At 36.3% G+C, this 19,340-nt stretch overlaps 1 protein-coding gene across 1 annotated transcript in view; it reads right to left on the minus strand.

The window, feature by feature from the left end:
• Positions 1-5,376, minus strand: part of LOC109059312 (double-stranded RNA-specific editase B2-like) — a 162,506-nt gene extending 157,130 nt beyond the window's left edge. Inside the window, exon 1 of the mRNA XM_042714068.1 lies at positions 5,034-5,376. Coding sequence (XP_042570002.1) covers positions 5,034-5,106 — 73 coding nt within the window. The 5' untranslated portion in view covers positions 5,107-5,376. The remainder of the gene's footprint in view (positions 1-5,033) is intronic.
• Between the last annotated feature and the right edge of the window lie 13,964 nt (positions 5,377-19,340).

Genomic DNA, 19,340 nt, shown 5'->3' on the forward strand with positions numbered 1-19,340 from the left:
TAAATTAAGACACCTCATATTGCTATGATCAGATAACAAGATATAAAATCAGATGAAATAAGACAAATAATGAGCGTTAATCTATAAAAAATAGATTGACAGCGAGAAAGGCTACTTAACTACTCTCTAAACTGGCCTATGGGGAATATGTGCAGCATTAGAGACCCGTTTGACTCTCTGCTTGCCTTTCTCATATCTGTATCTGTGCCCTCTGACCGTACATCGCCACAACCGCTCGACCTTCTGGAGCTCGAGATGTGTGTGGTATTTACTGCACCGATTTGACCACATCTGTCAACATCCACACACATCAGGACACACTGTTAGACATACCAAAAAGTAACAGCTGATACATTCAAACATTATAGGACACAAACACAAGGCTGTAACATTTAATCCATTTTAATAAACTAAACAAAATGCAGCATTTGAGCTTTCAGTCAAGTACTCTGTCACAGAAAACACACAATCCTTGTGAAAACGTACACTTTTGCACACTTTTAAAGAGAATGAATAACAAAAAATATATATACTTTAAAATAATATACTTAAGAGTGAACTGCCTTCAGACACTTAATATCTGTTTATTTGCAAATAAATAAAAATGTATTATAGACTAAAATTTATTTTAGATTGAATTGGCTTAAGTTTATTGTTTTTTGTTTATTTTATAATGGATTTAAATACAATTTCATAATTAGTTTTATTGTCTTTGAAATATTCTTACAGTGTAGAATGCAGAATGTTCTGACAAATTAACGGTAGACTAAAATATACCGTGTGGTACACTTAGCATATACCAAATATACCATATGTGACCCTGGAGCACAAAAGCAGTCTTGAGTCGCCGGGGTATATTTTTAGCAATAGCAAAAAAACCTTGTGTGGGTCAGAATTATTGATTTTTCTTTTATGTCAAAAATCATTAGGATATTAAGTAAAGATCATGTTCCATGAAGATATTTTGCAAATTTCCTACCATAAATATATCAAAACTTAATTTCTTATTAATAATATGTATTGCTAAGCATTCATTTGGACAAGTTCAAAGGTGATTTTCTCAGTATTTAGATTTGTCTGCATCCTCAGATTCCAGATTTTCAAATAGTTGTATCTCAGCCAAATATTGTCAGATCCTAATAAACCATACATCAATGGAGAGCTTATTTAATTCAGCTTTGAGATGTCGTATAAATCTCAATTTCGAAAACTTGACATTTAAGACTGGTTTTGTGGTCCATGGTCACATATGTGTGTGTTTGTATGTATATACATATTTTTAAAATATTAACTTTAAATGTAGCAACGAATAACACACTACAATTACATTTATAATCAAGTACTTTACATGTGCTTTAGTATGTTTGTTAACATCAAAATGAGTGCACTTCTTTAAAGCATGACGAAAACAATGATTTAAAATATACTTCAAAAGTGCTCTTTTAAAAGTCTGAAGAAACAAATAAAAGTGTACACATTAGTGGCATTTACTTAATTAAAATTATGCATGTCCTTTTTTTTAAAAAAAAAAAAAAAAAAAAAAAAAAAAAAATAATAATATATATATATATATATATATATATATATATATTATATATATATATATAATATATATATATTATATATATATATATATATATATATATATATATATATATATATATATATATACTTTTAAGAGGTACATTACAAGTGCACATTCAGCATTAAGTAATTAAGTATTAAGTAAACTTCTTTTTCTTTCTAAAGGCAAGAAGGGTTTCACTACGCTCATTTCCCAGAAGATTCGGGGGTAAATAACTGGGCCGTGGTTAATTCGCACCAGATCCCCAACTAACAGAACGACCCCCTCAGCTAGCCACAGCGGGGCAGTCACACACTTCAGCAACCACTAACCTTTAACAAGTTCAGAACTAAATGTAGTTTTTCTACAGCAATGCATTGACGTATCCAACACTGTATTATTTAATACTTCTCACATGCTGCACCAATACGGTTCGCTTTTGACCTGCTTACCTTGAACTTATCAGTAAACAACTAAGCAGTTCCTCAACACACACTTTACTGCTCAAAAGAATTTTAGTACCAAGTACATGAGGTTAAAAAAAGCACATACTTGATAGCTATAAGAGAAACTGTCCCAGTTTTGAGGATTAATCTCTATTGTTTGCATGTGTGTTACCTCAGTAACCTCTGCTAACATTACAATGATGCGCAAAAAACCACATCAGGAGCAAAATCTTCTTACGTGCGTTTGAATACACATTGGTTTTATTGCACTGGGCGTTCTGTAATAATCTAAAGCATTTGCTGAGGATTAAACCGTCAAATGCCCTGTCGATATAATCCCAGAACGGTGCCCATTTGCCAGGAAGACAATAAAATGAATTGTTTCAGCTTTCAGAAAAATGAGTGTTTATTTGAACGAGACACAGTATTATGTTTTCATCTCCATTATGAAAGATTAGAGGGGAGAAGTTAAAACAATCTGCTGACGTTATCTGGTTTTATGTGATTAATTTTGTCTGAATTCCCCTGAGTAAAATATATCGTCCCAGTGGAAATGAAAATCTTTTATTATAATGATGATGAAAAAGATAAAGATGATTGTGAAAATCTGCTGGTCTAAATACATACATTTTCTAGCATGTTTTTCCATGTCCCTACTCTTTAGTCCAGCACTATCATTTCCCATTAGCTCAGCTGATAAATTAGCCGTTCAAACACACACACACACAAACACACACACTCTTACATTATCCTCTAATGTTTATATGCAATGCTTAATGTTGTGTGACCAATTCTGTCATTTCCATTATGTAAATATATTTGCTTCAATGTTACACTACAACTATTGTCTACGTTCTCATACGTGATATCTTGGGATATTAATCCTCTGGGTTACAGGTCAGACCGCAGTTGTTGACAGACATCAGTGTGTGTATTGCACAACGCTAATGATACTTCATGAAATGACGCCACACTGCAGGCCACGAGAATAATTCCATCACAATGACCTCAAAAGCAAAACCAGGAACAATGTCTTTAAATAAGGCTCGACAGTCTCATATTGCCTAATCACTGTAACATATTCATTATTTAAATTAAACAATAATAATTTTTTACAATCCTTGTTCAAATGTTTGACAGTTTGCATATTTCAAGATCTCAGAAAAAGCATGCAATGCAGATGTTAATAAACTCCAAGCAAATCTGTGTCCGTTTGACGCTGAAGGCATACAGACAGACTGACCGCGAGCAACGTGTCACAGCAGAGGCAGAGGTGTTTCTGAACCTCAGCACCATCACACACCTCCATTTATTACCAGCCACCAAAGTAAGATGAGAAGCAAGCATGCCCGCTGTCATTCAATCACATTACACTGCATTGTTCTCATTACATTGTGATGAAATTTCAGAGTTGATAATGGAAATACAGCTAGTGCAACTAATTTCCCTAAACTCTACAGACTAATTCTACAAATAAATAAATAAAACATCAATCTTAAAAATAAAACATCATAAAAATAATAAAATTGAAAAAATAAGTTTAAAAAAAAACATTGTTTTTAAAAATATATATATATATTGTTTTAAATAATAGCCATGTTATACATGCAAATAATTAAGAGTACTTCAATATATTCTATACTAGTTTTGTAGCTATACTAGACCTATTAAGAATATACAGTACGAGCAGTACAATTGCTCAGTTATCCAATCCAAGGAGCGCCAATCGATTACCTTAAGGAACTATTTCTATATGATCTGACCATTAAAATAACTCTTTTTGAAGTAAACTAATTACCTGGATTCGATCATGTTAAATTGTTTACTTAAAAGCAGGTGAGTCAGATTAAAACTGTTTTTTTTTTTACAATGAAATCATGCTGTTGTTCCCTTAACGAGCTATTTCTACTCGATCTGACCTTTGAAAGTGACTTTCATTTAGTCATGTAAACTCATGTTGGCAAATTCATTCAGAAATATTAATGATAAATGTAGACATTACTGTAAAAAGTGCATGTTTGCTTATTTCACAAAACAGTTTAAGGTGTGTACTGTAACTTTAAGTTATATATATATATATATGTGTGTGTGTGTGTGTGTGTGTGTGTGTGTGGCTATGATTATATACAATGTAAACAATTTGAACACACCTGAAAATTCAGTTTCAGTTTAATTTCTGGATAAAATTTCGGGTAACTTATAACCTGCTGTGAAGTCCATAGCACTTTGAATTTAATTATTAATAAAGAAGAAATAGTTTAAAGGTTATTGAGAAATTGAGTAAAAATTATATAGATAAACAAAGATTATGTTACAGACATAAAGACATTTCGACAGTGAGTTATTATATATATAATACATATAAAATACAATTTATAATACATATAATAACAGTTTAAGGGTGTTTTAATTGTTATTTATTTTATTTCAGATAACTTAATGTGGTAACATCTACATTTATGATTTCATTTTATTTAATTTCTCTACATTAAGTTCCAGAACCAAAAGTCATTTTAAAAGGTCAGATTAGGTAAAAATAACTCCTTAAGGTATAGCAAACCCACACGTCAGTTTTTACTGTACCTAATCATAGTTATAGTTTATTGAAATTCTCTAAAATTACAAAAATCCCACAAATGCGTAGCAACGGTCAGGAGAGTGAGTATAATAGTACAATCGCAGGATGTAAATGAGGTCAAATCTTATATTTGAGGTTACGACAAGGACAGATATTAGTACTGTAAATACTGGGAGCACAGACGAGCGAGTCTTTCCTCTTGCGAACGTGAATCTGTGCGCATCTGAACCGAGCTGTCAGACATTTACACAAACTTGACAGAGCAAGGATTCTGACGCGTCCGCCGCGCATCAAACCCAAACACATGTACAGACATCCAGACTGCGCAGTTGCGCTGAGATGATCGCTACTTACTGCTGCGTATTCCAGCCAGTGTGCGCGACACCTCGGCTTTCTGGGGGACAACGTTATTTAGAGAACGAATTATGACTGAAAGAAACTTTACCTTTTCGCTTGGACCTTCTCCTCCTCCTCCTCTTGAACTTGCATTTGACTTGGCTGCTGGGGACCGATGCCATGGTGCTCAGATTTTGGAGAACTTGTGCTGGTTGATGTTTCTGAAGTTGCTGTGCTGCAGTTGCGCACGCGAAACGCTCCAGGAATATCAGCTTCGCCTTATTCCGCCTCACACTCTTCTAATAAGCTCTCGATAACATGCAAAGAGCTGCTCGCCTGTCTGACCGTTTTTGGAGCTCTGCGGATCTCCGCGTCCTCCTCTCGCGGCTGAAGAGCGCGTCTGGAGCTCCTGCGCCTCTCTGCGCTTTTTCGCACCAGCCACTTTGAATCCAATCATGCAGGACGAGTGTCTATTTGCTGCCGCAGATTCTAATTAGAGCCAATCATGAGAGTCCTTGAGCTCTGACATCACGACAGATGACACACCCCCATCCCATCCCATGCGGGCGTGCGAACTCAGCCTTCATCTCCAAATGAATGATGGCACTGATGCGCGTGGATGAAAGGACAGACAGGAGGTGAGATGTGGCTGGGACAGCAAAAGTTGCAGATATACAGTACACCTTGATGCTCAAAAGTTTGAGATCATTAATGAAAACGTCTCTGTTTAACCAATAAAATACAAATGTTTTCATCAGAAATTATATGATTAGCCTAGAAATGTGAGAATTTCTCCATTTTAAATAACTACAGCATTTGAGATGGATGGACAAGTTTGTGTCTAATATACTAATATACTAATCAGTATAATTAAATAATGTGATAATGTAATTATTTTAATGAAATTTAGTTTAAAGTGGTACTGTGAAAATCTAGCTTTTTAATGTTGGGGTCCCCAGGATGGCTGTGACTACTTTTGTCAATAGGCCGACATTACAACTTTTAGACTGAAAAGGATTTATAAGCCCATTTTTCTTCCTTTTGTTAAATAAATAAATAGTTCACCCAAAAATGAAAATATGGTTAAAATTTACTCAGTCCATCCAGGATGTGATGAGTTTATTTCTTCATCTGAACAGATTTGGAGAAATGTAGCATTCCATCACTTGCTCACCAATGGATCTTCTGCAGTGAATGGGTGCCGTCAGAATGAGAGTACAAACAGCTGAGAAAAACATCACAATAATTCACAAGTAATCCACACCACTCCACTCCATCAGTTAATGTCTTGTGAAGTGAAAAACATTTTTGTTTCAATATCACGAATATCACGGGGAGACCCTTGAGCAAGGCACCAAACACCCAACTGCTCCCCTGGCGCCGCAGCAATATGGCTGCTCACTGCTCTGGGTGTGTGTTCACATTGTGTGTGTGTGTGTGTGTGTGTGTGTGTGTGTGTGTGTGTGTGTGTGTGTGTGTGTGTGTGTGTGTTCACTACTGTGTGTGTGCACTTGGATGGGTTAAATGTGGAGCACAAATTCTGAGTATGGGTCACCATACTTGGCCACATTTCACTTCACTGCACTTCACTTCACTTCACTTCACTTCACTGCACTTCACTTCACTTCAATTTCACTATTATAAATATGATCTAACTTAAAATTAGGCAGTATTATGAGGAAAGTACAAAATGGCTCATCCATGTTCACGCCACTATGAGGAGCAAAACATTTCCTCAGAAGAGTAACTTTAAGATAAGTGCAGCTTTGAAAACACGTTCTGAAGCAACCGAACTCTTCCCCTAAAGCCAATACCTCCCCAATCTGCTGATCGACAGATTTCTAAACTGAAATAATTGTAGACATACATGCATTGATGTTGACATTTTGCTAACGAAACAAAAGGCATTTTCCCCCCTGTCAAATGTCATTAGACTCCGTCTAAAATACCAGCAATGTGACTACTTGGTGACATTTACTGCAGGAAAAAAATGGAGAGTGAATGGAAGTACATCTGAAAACACGGCGTATTTGCTGACAGAAAAGTCACTTCGAGATTCCTTTGTGTGTTTGGAACATTTCCATGAGGGCTATAGGGAAAACGTGTGTGTTTGCATGGGTACCTGTGTGTGTGTGTGTGTGTGTGTGTGTGTGTGTGTGTGTGTGTGTGTGTGTGTGGACAGATAGGAGAGGGTGTTGGGTGGTCTGTGGGGACACTGGTTGCCTGGAGAACACCCTCAAATATCCATGTAAATTGCAGTTTAAGAGAAATCAATAATGGTGACAAGTTGCCAATGCCACTATCTGGGGACATAATGAACGTTTGGCGAGGCAAACTGCTTCCTGATAACCCCATAGGGTGTGTGTGTGTGTGTGTGTGTTTGTGTGTGTGTGTGTGTGTGTGTGTGTGTGTGTGTGTGTCTGTGCATGTGTGTTTTTGTAAGAAAGAACATCAGCACAGCTCATCTATTCACAAAGACTTGCTTCTATATGCACAAGTAAACAAGGGACAATAAACTGAAACCAACACAAACTGAAAGGGGATGAGACAGACAGACCTACTGAAGGTTATTCACTGATTTCAGGTCAGAACTGAGAGGATGTCTGCCTCACTGCACAGGTTGTCTCACCCAACAGTAAGTGACTGCAGAAGCAGCTAAAATTGGTGAAGACACCAGAACAAATGTAAATAATAATAATAATAATAATAATAATAATAATATTTATAATTATTAATTTATAAGGCATATTAATAATACATTTATAAGGCCAATACAGGAACAAATGTATAATAGGATTAATAATAATAATAATAATAATAATAATAATTATTATTATTATTATTATTATTATTATTATTGTTTTTATTTTTATTATTTGTTACTGTATTGTTTATATTATAATAGTAATGACTTTATTATTTTTATTATATAAATGATGAGAAAATTATTTTTTAAATTATATGATTTTTGTGAATATTGGTTAAGAGTATATGCTAAGTAAACATTAATGTAATGTTAATAAACATGAATTAATTTGTTATTTAAAATAATTAACAGTTTTAAATAAAGTGGCAGTCATATATGAAACCTTTAGAGTACTCACTTCAATTTTTCAGAATCAGAAAGAGCTTCATTGCCAAGTATGTTTGCACATACAGCACAGAGGAACAACACACAGATAATAATAAAGTTCTGTGAAACACACAAACACACCCACATATAGTATTAAGTAAACAAATGTGGTATTGCACATATTTTTATTGAACAGTAGGCAAGAACATTTAATTTAACTGTTCATGAGGTAGATAGCCTGGGGAAGAAACTTTTCTTGTGCATGGCAGTCCTGGTGTTCAGTGCTCTGTAGCGCCAGCCAGATGGTAAGAGTTCAAAAAGGAGATGGCTTGGATGTAAGGGATCCAGAGTAATTTGAGCCCATTTCCTCACTCTTAAATACAGTTCTTGAAGGTTGGGCAGGGGAGCACCAACAATCCTTTCAGCAGTCTGAACCGGTCTCTGTACCATTATCTGATTTTGTAGCTGAGCCAAACCCAACAATTATTGAAGTGCACAGGACAGATTCAATGATGGCTGAGTAGAACTGTGTGAACAACTCCTGTGGCAGGTTGAACTTCCTCAGCTGGCGAAGGAAGTACAATCTTTGTTGGGCCTTTTTAAACAATGAAGTCGATGTGATTGTCCCACTTCAGGTCCTGAGAGATGGTGGTACCCAGAAACCTGAATGACTCTACTTCAGTCACATTGCTGTTTATGATGGTGAGTGCAGGGGGTTTCTCCTGAAGTCCACTATCATCTTCACTGTTTTGAGACTGTACAGCTCCAGGTTGTTAAGACTGCACCAGACAGCCAGCTGTTCAACCTTACTTCTATAGACTCATCATTGTCCTGGATGAAGCCTATAGTGTCGTCTGCGAACTTCAGGAACTTGACAGAGGGGTCAGTAGAGTTGCAGTCATTGGTGTAGAGCAGGGGTGGCCAATGTCTGTCCTGTAGAGCCACAGCCCTACAGAGATTTGCTCCAACCTTGACAAAAACTCACCTGCCTGTAGCTTTCTAGTAACATTTAGACCTTGATTAGCTGTTTCAGGTGTGTTTGATTTGTGTTGGTGCTGAACTTTGCAGGACTGTGGCTCTCCAGGACCAATGTTGGCCACCCCTGGTGTAGAGGGAGAAGAGCGGTGGGGAGACAACACATCCCTGGGGGGCACCAGTGCTGATGATGCGGCTGTCTCACTAGATGTTGCCTATCTGTTGGAAAGCTGGTGATCCATTGACAGATAAAGCTAGGAACAAAGCCCTGGGTTAGTTTATGGCGCTTTTCCACTGTGTGGTACAGCATGGCATGGCTCACTTCACTTTTTCACTGCTTGGTACAGCTCAGCTCGGCTCGCTTGCTTTTCAAATGCAGTTATTACCGTTTCAAAGTGGGTGGGTTTACAGACTATTTGCCCCACCTCTACTGGCGTGACATCATTGTAAAACTTTTTCATTTTGGGTAGACCCATTTTGCTCTCGCTGGATCCGCTCCTTGTCTACCAACAAGAGGAACGTCTGCACCTCATCTACTGACCAAGATTCAGCCATCCCTTTTTTCAATTTTTTTTTTCAAGAAAGTCGTTTAAGTTGTGCGAACAATACCGTGGTGGCTGTTGCTGCTAGTGGGTTTGGTGTCTCTTGGGTTTGGTGGAACTTACTGTGGATAGGCTGGACTGCTGGGGATAGTTTCACTTTACTGATCACTGTCCATGGGGCTAAACTTTGTTCAGTGACTGGGACATAACTTCACTAGACAGAACTATGTGTGCAATACACATACAGACAAAAAATGTGATCATATATAAGCAATTAAGTACAAGAGGCCATGACCTAAGATTGCCAAAACAGCTCAGCACTGGGGCCCTTAACATATTACCACCTAAGCTTTTACAGTACAAATTGTCCACTATGAACTTCTGGTCTGTACACAGTGCAAGTTGACCTCTTGGGACCCCGGGCCCCTGGGCACACACAGCATGAGCTCCCTACTAAGACCTCTAGGAACCTTGGTCTACACAGCTGGCCAGTGACCACTGTAGGGCCCCTCAGTGTATACAGTGCAATCTTATTATTATGACCCCTTGACTGACCACTGGGGTGCCTGGGCTGCTAGTTATATAGAGAACAAGCTGGCCACTAAGGCCCCCAACTACTGTAATCAACTAAAGGCTGGAATACAGTACAAAACTTTTGCCCAGATTTACAGTATGGACTAGTCAATGCTTGTTGTCAAATGACAGAGCTTTCGGTTGACAGATGCCACATTAAATTGTGTAGTGTATGATGGACATGGCTTATTGCTGAAGTGAAAGCATTTGAAATAATAATAATAAAAAAGTTATAGAATTTTAAGTTTACTGTAAAGAAAATGTATTGTGTGAATTTTTAATATTTTATATAAAATAAATATTTTGCAATATATTTTGGAATCTAAAATTGCTATAAAATCAAATTCATGTGTCTAAGTAACTTATGTTCCAAATTTGAAGTTGATATCAAAAATTGTGGTTCCTGTGAGATTTTGTTTAGGCACTATACTAATAATAGCCACCGGTTGACATGCACCCGAACTCTATTGAATTTTTTTTATGCATTTTCCTGTCACAATCTTCAAACTTTCTGTCACAATATTACTTCTGTAACAAAATAACCATCAAATATGGAACCTTGAGACCCAGACCTTTTCAACAGTATGTGTTTTGTCAAGATTAGAAAAAGGTTTGATTATAAAACACTGCGGTAAATTTTGCAACATGACACTTGATACCAGTCAAGTCAAGTCACCTTTATTTATATAGCGCTTTATACAAAACAGATTGTGTCAAAGCAACTGAACAAAATTAATTAGGAAAACAGTGTGTCAATAATGCAAAATGACATTTAAAGGCAGTTCATCATTGAATTCAGTGATGTCATCACGCAGCTCAGTTCAGTTTAAATAGTATCTGTGCAGTCATTTGCAATCAAGTCAATGATATCGCTCTAAATGAAGTGTCCCCAACTAAGCAAGCCATACAGTAGGCGACACCGGCAAGGAACCAAAACTCCATCGGTGACAGAATGGAGAAAAAACCTTGGGTGAAACCAGGCTCAGTCGGGGGGCCAGTTCTCCTCTGGCCAGACGAAACCAGCAGTTCATTTCCAGGCTGCAGCAAAGTCAGATTGTGCAGAAGAATCATCTGTTTCCTGTGGTATTGTCCCGGTGGTCATCTGAGACAAGGTCTTTACAGGGGATCTGGCCATCTAGTTGTCCTGGTCTCCGCTGTCTTTCAGGGCTGTAGAGGTCCCTTCTACCACCCAATAGGGGGAGCAGCTAGCTAAAATGGTTTGAAGAACCATGGTAGCACATGGTCCGATTTCATAGCAGTTAGTACAGGATGAATTTTAAGTAGTTATCAATATCTAATTTACGATGATTACTAAAATATGTGACAGGGAAAAAAGGTGATTAAAAAAATCTGTGATTCCCCCTTTGAAAGGCTTGAACACACGGTCCACATTGTCTCTTCCTGAACATTCCTTTTTTATCTCTTCCCTCTTCATCCTGACTATTGAGCAGGCAGCTTTGTCATTACCACTCTTGGGAACTTCATACTTCACCTGATCCTGTGAGAACAGGAAAGGGAAAAATCAAAACAATATGTTTTGTGTTCTCTGCTCAGTATGAAGAAAGCACATTGTTACGTTACTTGAAAAGCCTAATTTGTTCAAGGAAATTTGATATGATCCAATCAAAATGAAACACTTCAGCAGTGGTGACATTGTGAATCATAAAGCACATTGCATGTTTTGAGAGATGCCCATTTTTACCGGGTGCTAATGTGCGGCTGTGTTTTATATAGCCGGTAATCAAATTTAGTGCGACTCAACGTCCTTGTGCATTCATCGTCTTGTCTCTTATGACAGATTCGTTATGTCTAATGATATGATCATTTCCATTTTGTCAGAGTGCCTGGTGGTCTATTTATTTAACACTCTCCCCGGGGGAATGTTAGTCATTTGTTAGATTCTATATACTCGCAGAGTAACAGAGGAAGACAGAGAGCACAAGAGAAGAGAACGTGGGAGATGAGGACTCTTGCCTGCCACCAGCTTTCTCATAAACATAAAGCATTATAACATAATAAATGACAGTGGAGTTCTAGACATTATCAGTAGCCGTTTAATTAAAATTCTGCCTTCATTTACATCCTTCTGTCATGCCAAAGCCATATGATATTTTTTCTTCTGACACACAAAGGAGATATTTTGAGAATCTTCAAGCAACTCTTTTCCAAACAAAAATGGAACTTCAACAGAATTATGCTCGGTTAGACGTCAGTGATGCAAAACTCCTTTGGTGCTAAAGATGCTTTGTTTATGAAGTAATTTTATGATGTTATGGTCTTGTGTGTGGTTTCTAGCATGGTTATGTGTTGCTATACTTTTGCTAAGGTAGTCAGATTAGTTGATTTGCGTGGTTGCAATGTGTTTTCAAGCTGGCCCACATCAAAATATCCAACTCCAAAATTTCTGTAGGCAGCGGTGTAGTGGTGCCTTGAGAACTGGGTTTACTATTAATTATGCCCCCATTTTTTTAAAGCAGCCCAGTAAAGATGAACGCCCTGTGTTATAAACAGTGACATGTAAAACTAGTCTTGCATATTTAGTTCACCCCAAAATGGGCTAGTAGTTTTTGCACACTGTCACTTAAATTCTGCTGATTGACTTCACGGAGTAAGGATCATTATGAAATTAATATTAGCCACAGAAGAGGTGCAGATTTTGCAATAAATAGTAAATAACTAAATAAATAGACTGCAGCAATTAACATTTTGCCAGAACCTCTAATAAATTACATGCTATTTTGTTTAGTTGTCTGGTCAGAATCGTTGAAGAATAGGGCCTTTTGTACCGCTTTAGTTCCAGAACTAAATGTAAATGTAAAGGACGTGACGTAAGCCGGTCGACAGCGATGTCATTTCTGCGCGCCTTTCAACAACGTTAACAAAGAAGAACAACGTTAACAACACGAGGATAGAGGACGCTGTGATCGGAGCTGTGTTTTTGTTGTGTCTCGCGGGTTACACAATAATGGACATGGAATGTCGACGTATACGTAAAGCGATTAAAAGAATGGAAAGAATCTCCAACAACAACTGGCTGTGCTACATTTGCTACATATGCCTGCACTTCAGTGTCTGTATATTTATTGCTGTTCGTCATACTTGTAAAATAAGTTGACACAATGTTTACAGTATGTTACACTGCGTTTTAAATAATGGCGGGTGAGGGCGTTTTCGAACGCGTCTTGCCAATCAATGTCTACTTACGTCACGAGTAGTACAAGTTGAGCTGGTTAGACCCTGCTCTGGAGTAGGAGCTAATTTGGTACTAAGTACTTTGGTACTTTTGGAATTAGGCAGTCGCACCTAGTTCCTGCGGTGCGAAAACGCCCAAAAGTGGGTAGTTCCACAATTAGTTCTGGTACTATGAAAAGGTTCCTGCAGTGCAAAAGGCCCTAATCATGATCACTATTTGAAAAATAAATAAATAAAAAAATAAAATTCTCAGTTTATCCATAATTGTACACCGTGTTGACTTCACCGCTTGCTTGCTTTTGCACTTCTAATTTTCTTCTCATGCACTGGTTTGTTAAGCCGAACAGTCAATCTGAATGATCTCTCTCAATGATCTCTCTCAACTGGCTCCGCTGCCAATTCAACATGCACAATCAGCTGAAAATATGCAGACAGAGGCCTGACTGGTGCCAACATGTGGAGCACACTGCAAAAAACTAGGCAGACACATGATCAGTGTCTCTCTGACATTTGATGATCTTATGATGTTCTGATCTCTAAATTTGGCTTGAGTCCTTCTTTCAACGTAAGTCTAGGGGATTTTTGTATTGTATTGACTAATCAACATCCAGGACCAATACTAACTTGGGATTTCAACATTAATCATGCCTGGTTTGTCAGGTCAGTGATCGCAATAGCAAAGTTGAAGTGTGTTATATGGAAGTGTGGAATGAGGATATTCGTTTTGTCTGTTCCTTGCATAAAGCTATCAAATTCAACTGACTTGGAACATAATGTATACACAAATTTTATGTTTTTGTTTGTTTGTTTTTAATGTACAGTATGAAAAAGAGCAACATGAAAATTCTTCCAAATGTTTCCTTTTGTTTTCCACAGAAAGAAACAACTTGAGATTAAATAAAGGACTTGGCACTTTTATTTTATTTTTTTTTTTTTTTTTTTGTTTTTTTGTTTGATGTTGGTTGATACTTAATAAATTCATGAAACATCTTACCTTTGGGGACTTAAGACAAGTTGGAGGCTATCCCAGATTTAGAAGGTTATTTACAAGGTTTTTTATTTTTGCAGTTTATGCCTTTTTTATTATGATATAGACATGAAGCGAAGTGGGAGATAGAGATGGGCAGGATGGGTCCTCAAACTCAGGATGGCCGAAGCACGATGGCTCTATATGTCAGCACACTGCCTACAATCATTTAAAATTATTTTCTTAAAAACATTCTTTTCAGGAATTTAAATTCTTAAGTTTTGTCTTCAGAACAATTTTAGAAAGAAGAAAAAAGATGAGAACATTCTTTAGAAATGTTTTCATGAATACAAACTATTCTAAACCTAATTCTTCAGTTATAGTTACAATGAATATTGTAGTTAAGAATAATTTTATTGCAATGGCAAAATATTAATACAGTATATGGAAGAAATTTGAAGATTTTCAAGAAATAATTATTTGATTGTCGGTTTGTTCATTGTTCAAATCTATTAAATGGCTTCAGTGGACTTAGAATGTAATTTATGGACTACTTTTCTTGTGCTTAGTATTTTTTTTTTTTTTTTATTCACTTTCACTGTATGGAAAGAGCAGCATGAACATTCTTCAAAATATTTCCTTTCGTGTTCTCCAGAAGGAAACAAAGCCATACAGGTTAGGAACAACTTGAGAATGAATTAATGACAAATACATTTTTTTAGTTAACTATTTCTATAAACTTTTATCCATGGTATGTACAAAATACGTAGTTGGTTCTGCCAGCTACTGTGTTGCTCTGGACAAAGATTTGGAGCCTCCTTTGCTGTGTGTGTGTGGATATTGACTTTTTGGCTCTCTGGGAGGGATTAGGATTTTATCTTGTGCTGAGGCGCCTCACATGTGGTTTGCAAAGGGTCTGAAGATCTGCCTTCATCTGCCCGCCATAGATGCCTTACTACTTTCTGATTCATTATATTGTACACACACACACACACACACACACACACACACACACACACACACACACACACACACACACACACACACACACACACACAGAGATACTTCTAAAAACACATATATGCCTGAAGCACAAATTCACTCTCTATCTTCAAAATATAAACAGAACATTCACAGGTCACAGTCTCTAAGCTCAATGAAAATGAACACAGAAAGCTTATAAAATATTTCAATCACATAATAATGCAAAAGTGACTGCCACAATGTTAGGGTGTTGTGGATGGTTGCTAGCATAGCCATGTATAATATATATATATATATATATATTAGGGCTGTCAAATGATTAATCACGATTAATCACATCCAAAATAAAAGTTTTTGTTTACATAATATATGTATGTGTACAGGGTATATTTATTATGTATATATAAATACACACCCCATAAATTATATATTTAGAAAATATTTACATGTATATACATTTATATATTTATATTCTTATATTTATATTATATATAAATATATTTAATATATAAACATAACATATTCTTCTTAAATATATACATGCATGTGTGTGTATATTATATATATAATAAATATACACAGTATACACACATATATTATAACAAAACTTTTATTTTTGGATGTGATTAATCGTGATTAATCATATTGACAGCCCTAATATATATATATATGTGTGTGTGTGTGTGTGTGTGTGTGTGTGTGTGTGTGTGTGTGTGTGTGTGTGTGTGTGTGTGTGTGTGCATAAATGCATATAGTGTTGCTATGTAGTTGGTAAGGTATTCGGATTAAATTTTAACATGCTGTTATACGGCTTTTGGGTGTTTACGGTGATTTCTGACTGGTCCAACTCCCAAGTTTCAATTATATTTTGATGTAAAATTATGACTCTGGTGTCTCCTTCATTAAAAGTCTATGAGATATTTCTTTATTTCTTTCTTTATTTTTTTTATTATAAGCCATCTGCAAATCATATGTCTAATTGCTCAAAAATCTAAAAACATTGATGTATCATTCATGTCCATAGCATAAATGGTGGTCAACTGTAATAGTTCTACGGTATTTACATCAATATTATAATATGTACAATAATAAAACACTCAAAATCACTGCTAAATAATGCCATTTAAAGACAGGATTTTGAAAAGGAAGAATGAAGGAAAATTGGCAGTGCATAAATATCACATCTTATTCTGTCTTATCCCCAGGCACATAAATTCAGACAGTCACAAGCACAAAACAATTGACTTCCTGTGGCAGGGGGCTGTGGAGGCGGAGCATAATCACACTGACAGTGCAGTCTGGGAGGACTAAGGTTAATTCAAAATGACAATTATTATGGAGCTGGCGTCGCTGGGGTTGCGGTGGGGGTTGGGGCCATCACAGAACACAATATGTGCTTAACATTGCAGACTAGATGTGCCAAAGGAATGTCTGCAAGAAGACAGAGGAAGATGATATATTCATCCTGATAGGAATGTCCATTCTTACAGAAGAGCAACACCAAGGTTTGGTGGGGACTTTTTAAAGTTTTCCAGGATGCATATATGGACACTGCAATCCTTAAAACTTACAGTATGAAAACAATGAGTGTTACAAATCAAAGTGAGATCTAAATGGACCCATTCACTTTCTTAATACACAGTCTTATTGTGTACAATTAAAATTATTTTTCTTTATATAATTCTTTGAAATATTTGTAAAAAATTTAAGTATCACAACTTTCCATTTGGTAGATGTTTACAGTTAAATTTCATGATGCAATCGTTTCCTGATAGATAAAATCAAGCTCCACCTTACTTACTATTTTAAAATAAATATTACATTTTGATGTTCTATGAAAAATACTGTAACTTTCTGGATTGGATCATCTGTAGTGAATGGGTGCCGTCAGAATGAGAATCCAAGAAAGCTGATAAAAACATCACAATAATCCACAAGTAATCGACACAACTCCAGTTTATCAATTCATGTCTTAAGCAGTTAAAGTTTAAAGTGAAAATGTCTAAATGATGGATTTGTTTCTAACAAAACACAGCTTTCACTTCACAAGATGTTAATTGATGGACTGTAGTGGTGTGGATTACTTGTGGATTATTGTGATGTTTTTATCAGCTGTTTGGACTCTCATTCTGACGGCACCCATTCACTACAGAGCATCCAATGATGAGTGATGGAGTGCTGATGATGTTCTGATGAAGAAACAAACTCATCTACATCTTGGCTGACCTGGTGAATAAATATTCAGCAAATTTGAATTTTTGGGTGAACTATTCCTTAGATTTACAAGATTTACATGTCACACTTGAACTTGGAGTTGATATACAGTACAGTAGAAGGAAGTAACCACACCAAATATATTGAGCCCAACTGTAAACCCGAAACAAACCCACAGTAAGCTTCGCCTTTCATTTTACTTGTAAAAAGGGTGTCTACATTGAACAAATATATTGGCTACTCTTATAGACTTATAGACTTCGAATGGCCAGAATACGGTGGAAATGGATGCAAAACTAAATGATAACTTTTTAAAACATTTTGAGTGTACATCGAGGAAGAATAAAATTATAATTATGACATGACCCCTTTAAATTCCAACGCAGCTGACCATTTTCATGATTAAAATCAATTAACAAGCTGATCTTTGTCTGAATAGGCAGCCCTATTTAAATCAGTGACAGACACAGGTGTCCTGAATGTCATGGACCCGTATCAGCTCACTGGCCTTACATAATGGACTAATTATGTGCATTTCCGGTCTGTGGAGCTTATCACAGAAAAACAGGAAAAGTTAAAAGGTGAAATAAAGAAGAATGGGAAAAATAAATGATATCTATGTTTACAAGAAAGCGGAAGAGCTAGACGGAGACTTGGGGGCATGAGGCGACTTCATGAGTCGTTAGAGTGTATAAAATTGCTTTTTCCCTTCCGTTTGTGTCAGGCGTTACTGAAGCACATATCCAGCATGACAGTAGGGCACAGAGAATTGTAAAAGCAAGTCCTGAGGTAATGCCTCAATTGTGCCAGTTCCAATCAGACCGACCCGCGCTGGTGAAGGTGAGCTGTACAGCTACATTTGTGTTTGTCTGTGCTTTTCTAGTGCTTTCTGTCAGGTACAGTGCAAATGTTTCTGATAGAAATTCTGGGCTGTCAAAGCTGTGGCACAGTGGGTAGTACACGTGTTCATGATACGTAAGAGCTGCATGCTCACGAAGTTAGAGGCTTATATTTCTCTTGTGTCAAGAAATGTACTAAACAAAAATTTCAATATCTTACTCACCCTTATTAAATCTCATTCTTACATCTTGCAACATTCCAAATCCTTAGAAGTCACATGGTCACTGAGGAACAGCAAAACGTGGGTCATTATTGACTGATAATCATCACTTCTGCTGGAGCTCTCAAATTTCATTCACACTTCTGCATGTTCAAACTTGCTGCAGTAAATAAGGCACATACATGAATGTATTTAATCACTTTGGGGATCTATGCATTACCATTTTTCTAATAATAATAATAAAAAAAAAGATAAGAAATGACTCCTCTAAATCAAACCCAGCCACAGATTTATATATGAATGAATGAATAAATAAATAATTGTAATTAGAAATATATCTCTCACACTTTGGATTGTGTTTCTCACAATTAGAGTTTACATTGTGCAATTCAGATTTATTTTCCCCTCATAATTCTGAGTTTACATTTTGCAATTCAGATTTGTTTACACTGCACAATTCAGACATTTTTCCGTACAATTAACAGTTAATATTTTGCAACAATTATTATCTCAATTATTTAATTATTTAATAATAATAATAATAATAATAAAAGTCAGAACTGTAAACATTATCATTCATTCATTCATTCATTCATTCATTCATTCTGTGTGCCAAAATAAATAAATAAATAAATACAAAAATCCTGTGTAATTTTAATTTCTGTCATATTGGGAATATTTTATGCTGCTGCATTTCTCTGTAGGAACCGGTGATTTATAATACAGTGAAACATTTACTGTTTTGGTTATAATCTGACAACAATCGCAACATGAACTGGAGAACATTGGTTCTCGGCAACTAAAAGTCTTTGGGATGAACTAAAATTGCCAGGTCC

Source organism: Cyprinus carpio, chromosome A24 (genome assembly GCF_018340385.1).
Source record: "Cyprinus carpio isolate SPL01 chromosome A24, ASM1834038v1, whole genome shotgun sequence".
Taxonomy (NCBI): Eukaryota; Metazoa; Chordata; class Actinopteri; order Cypriniformes; family Cyprinidae; genus Cyprinus; species Cyprinus carpio.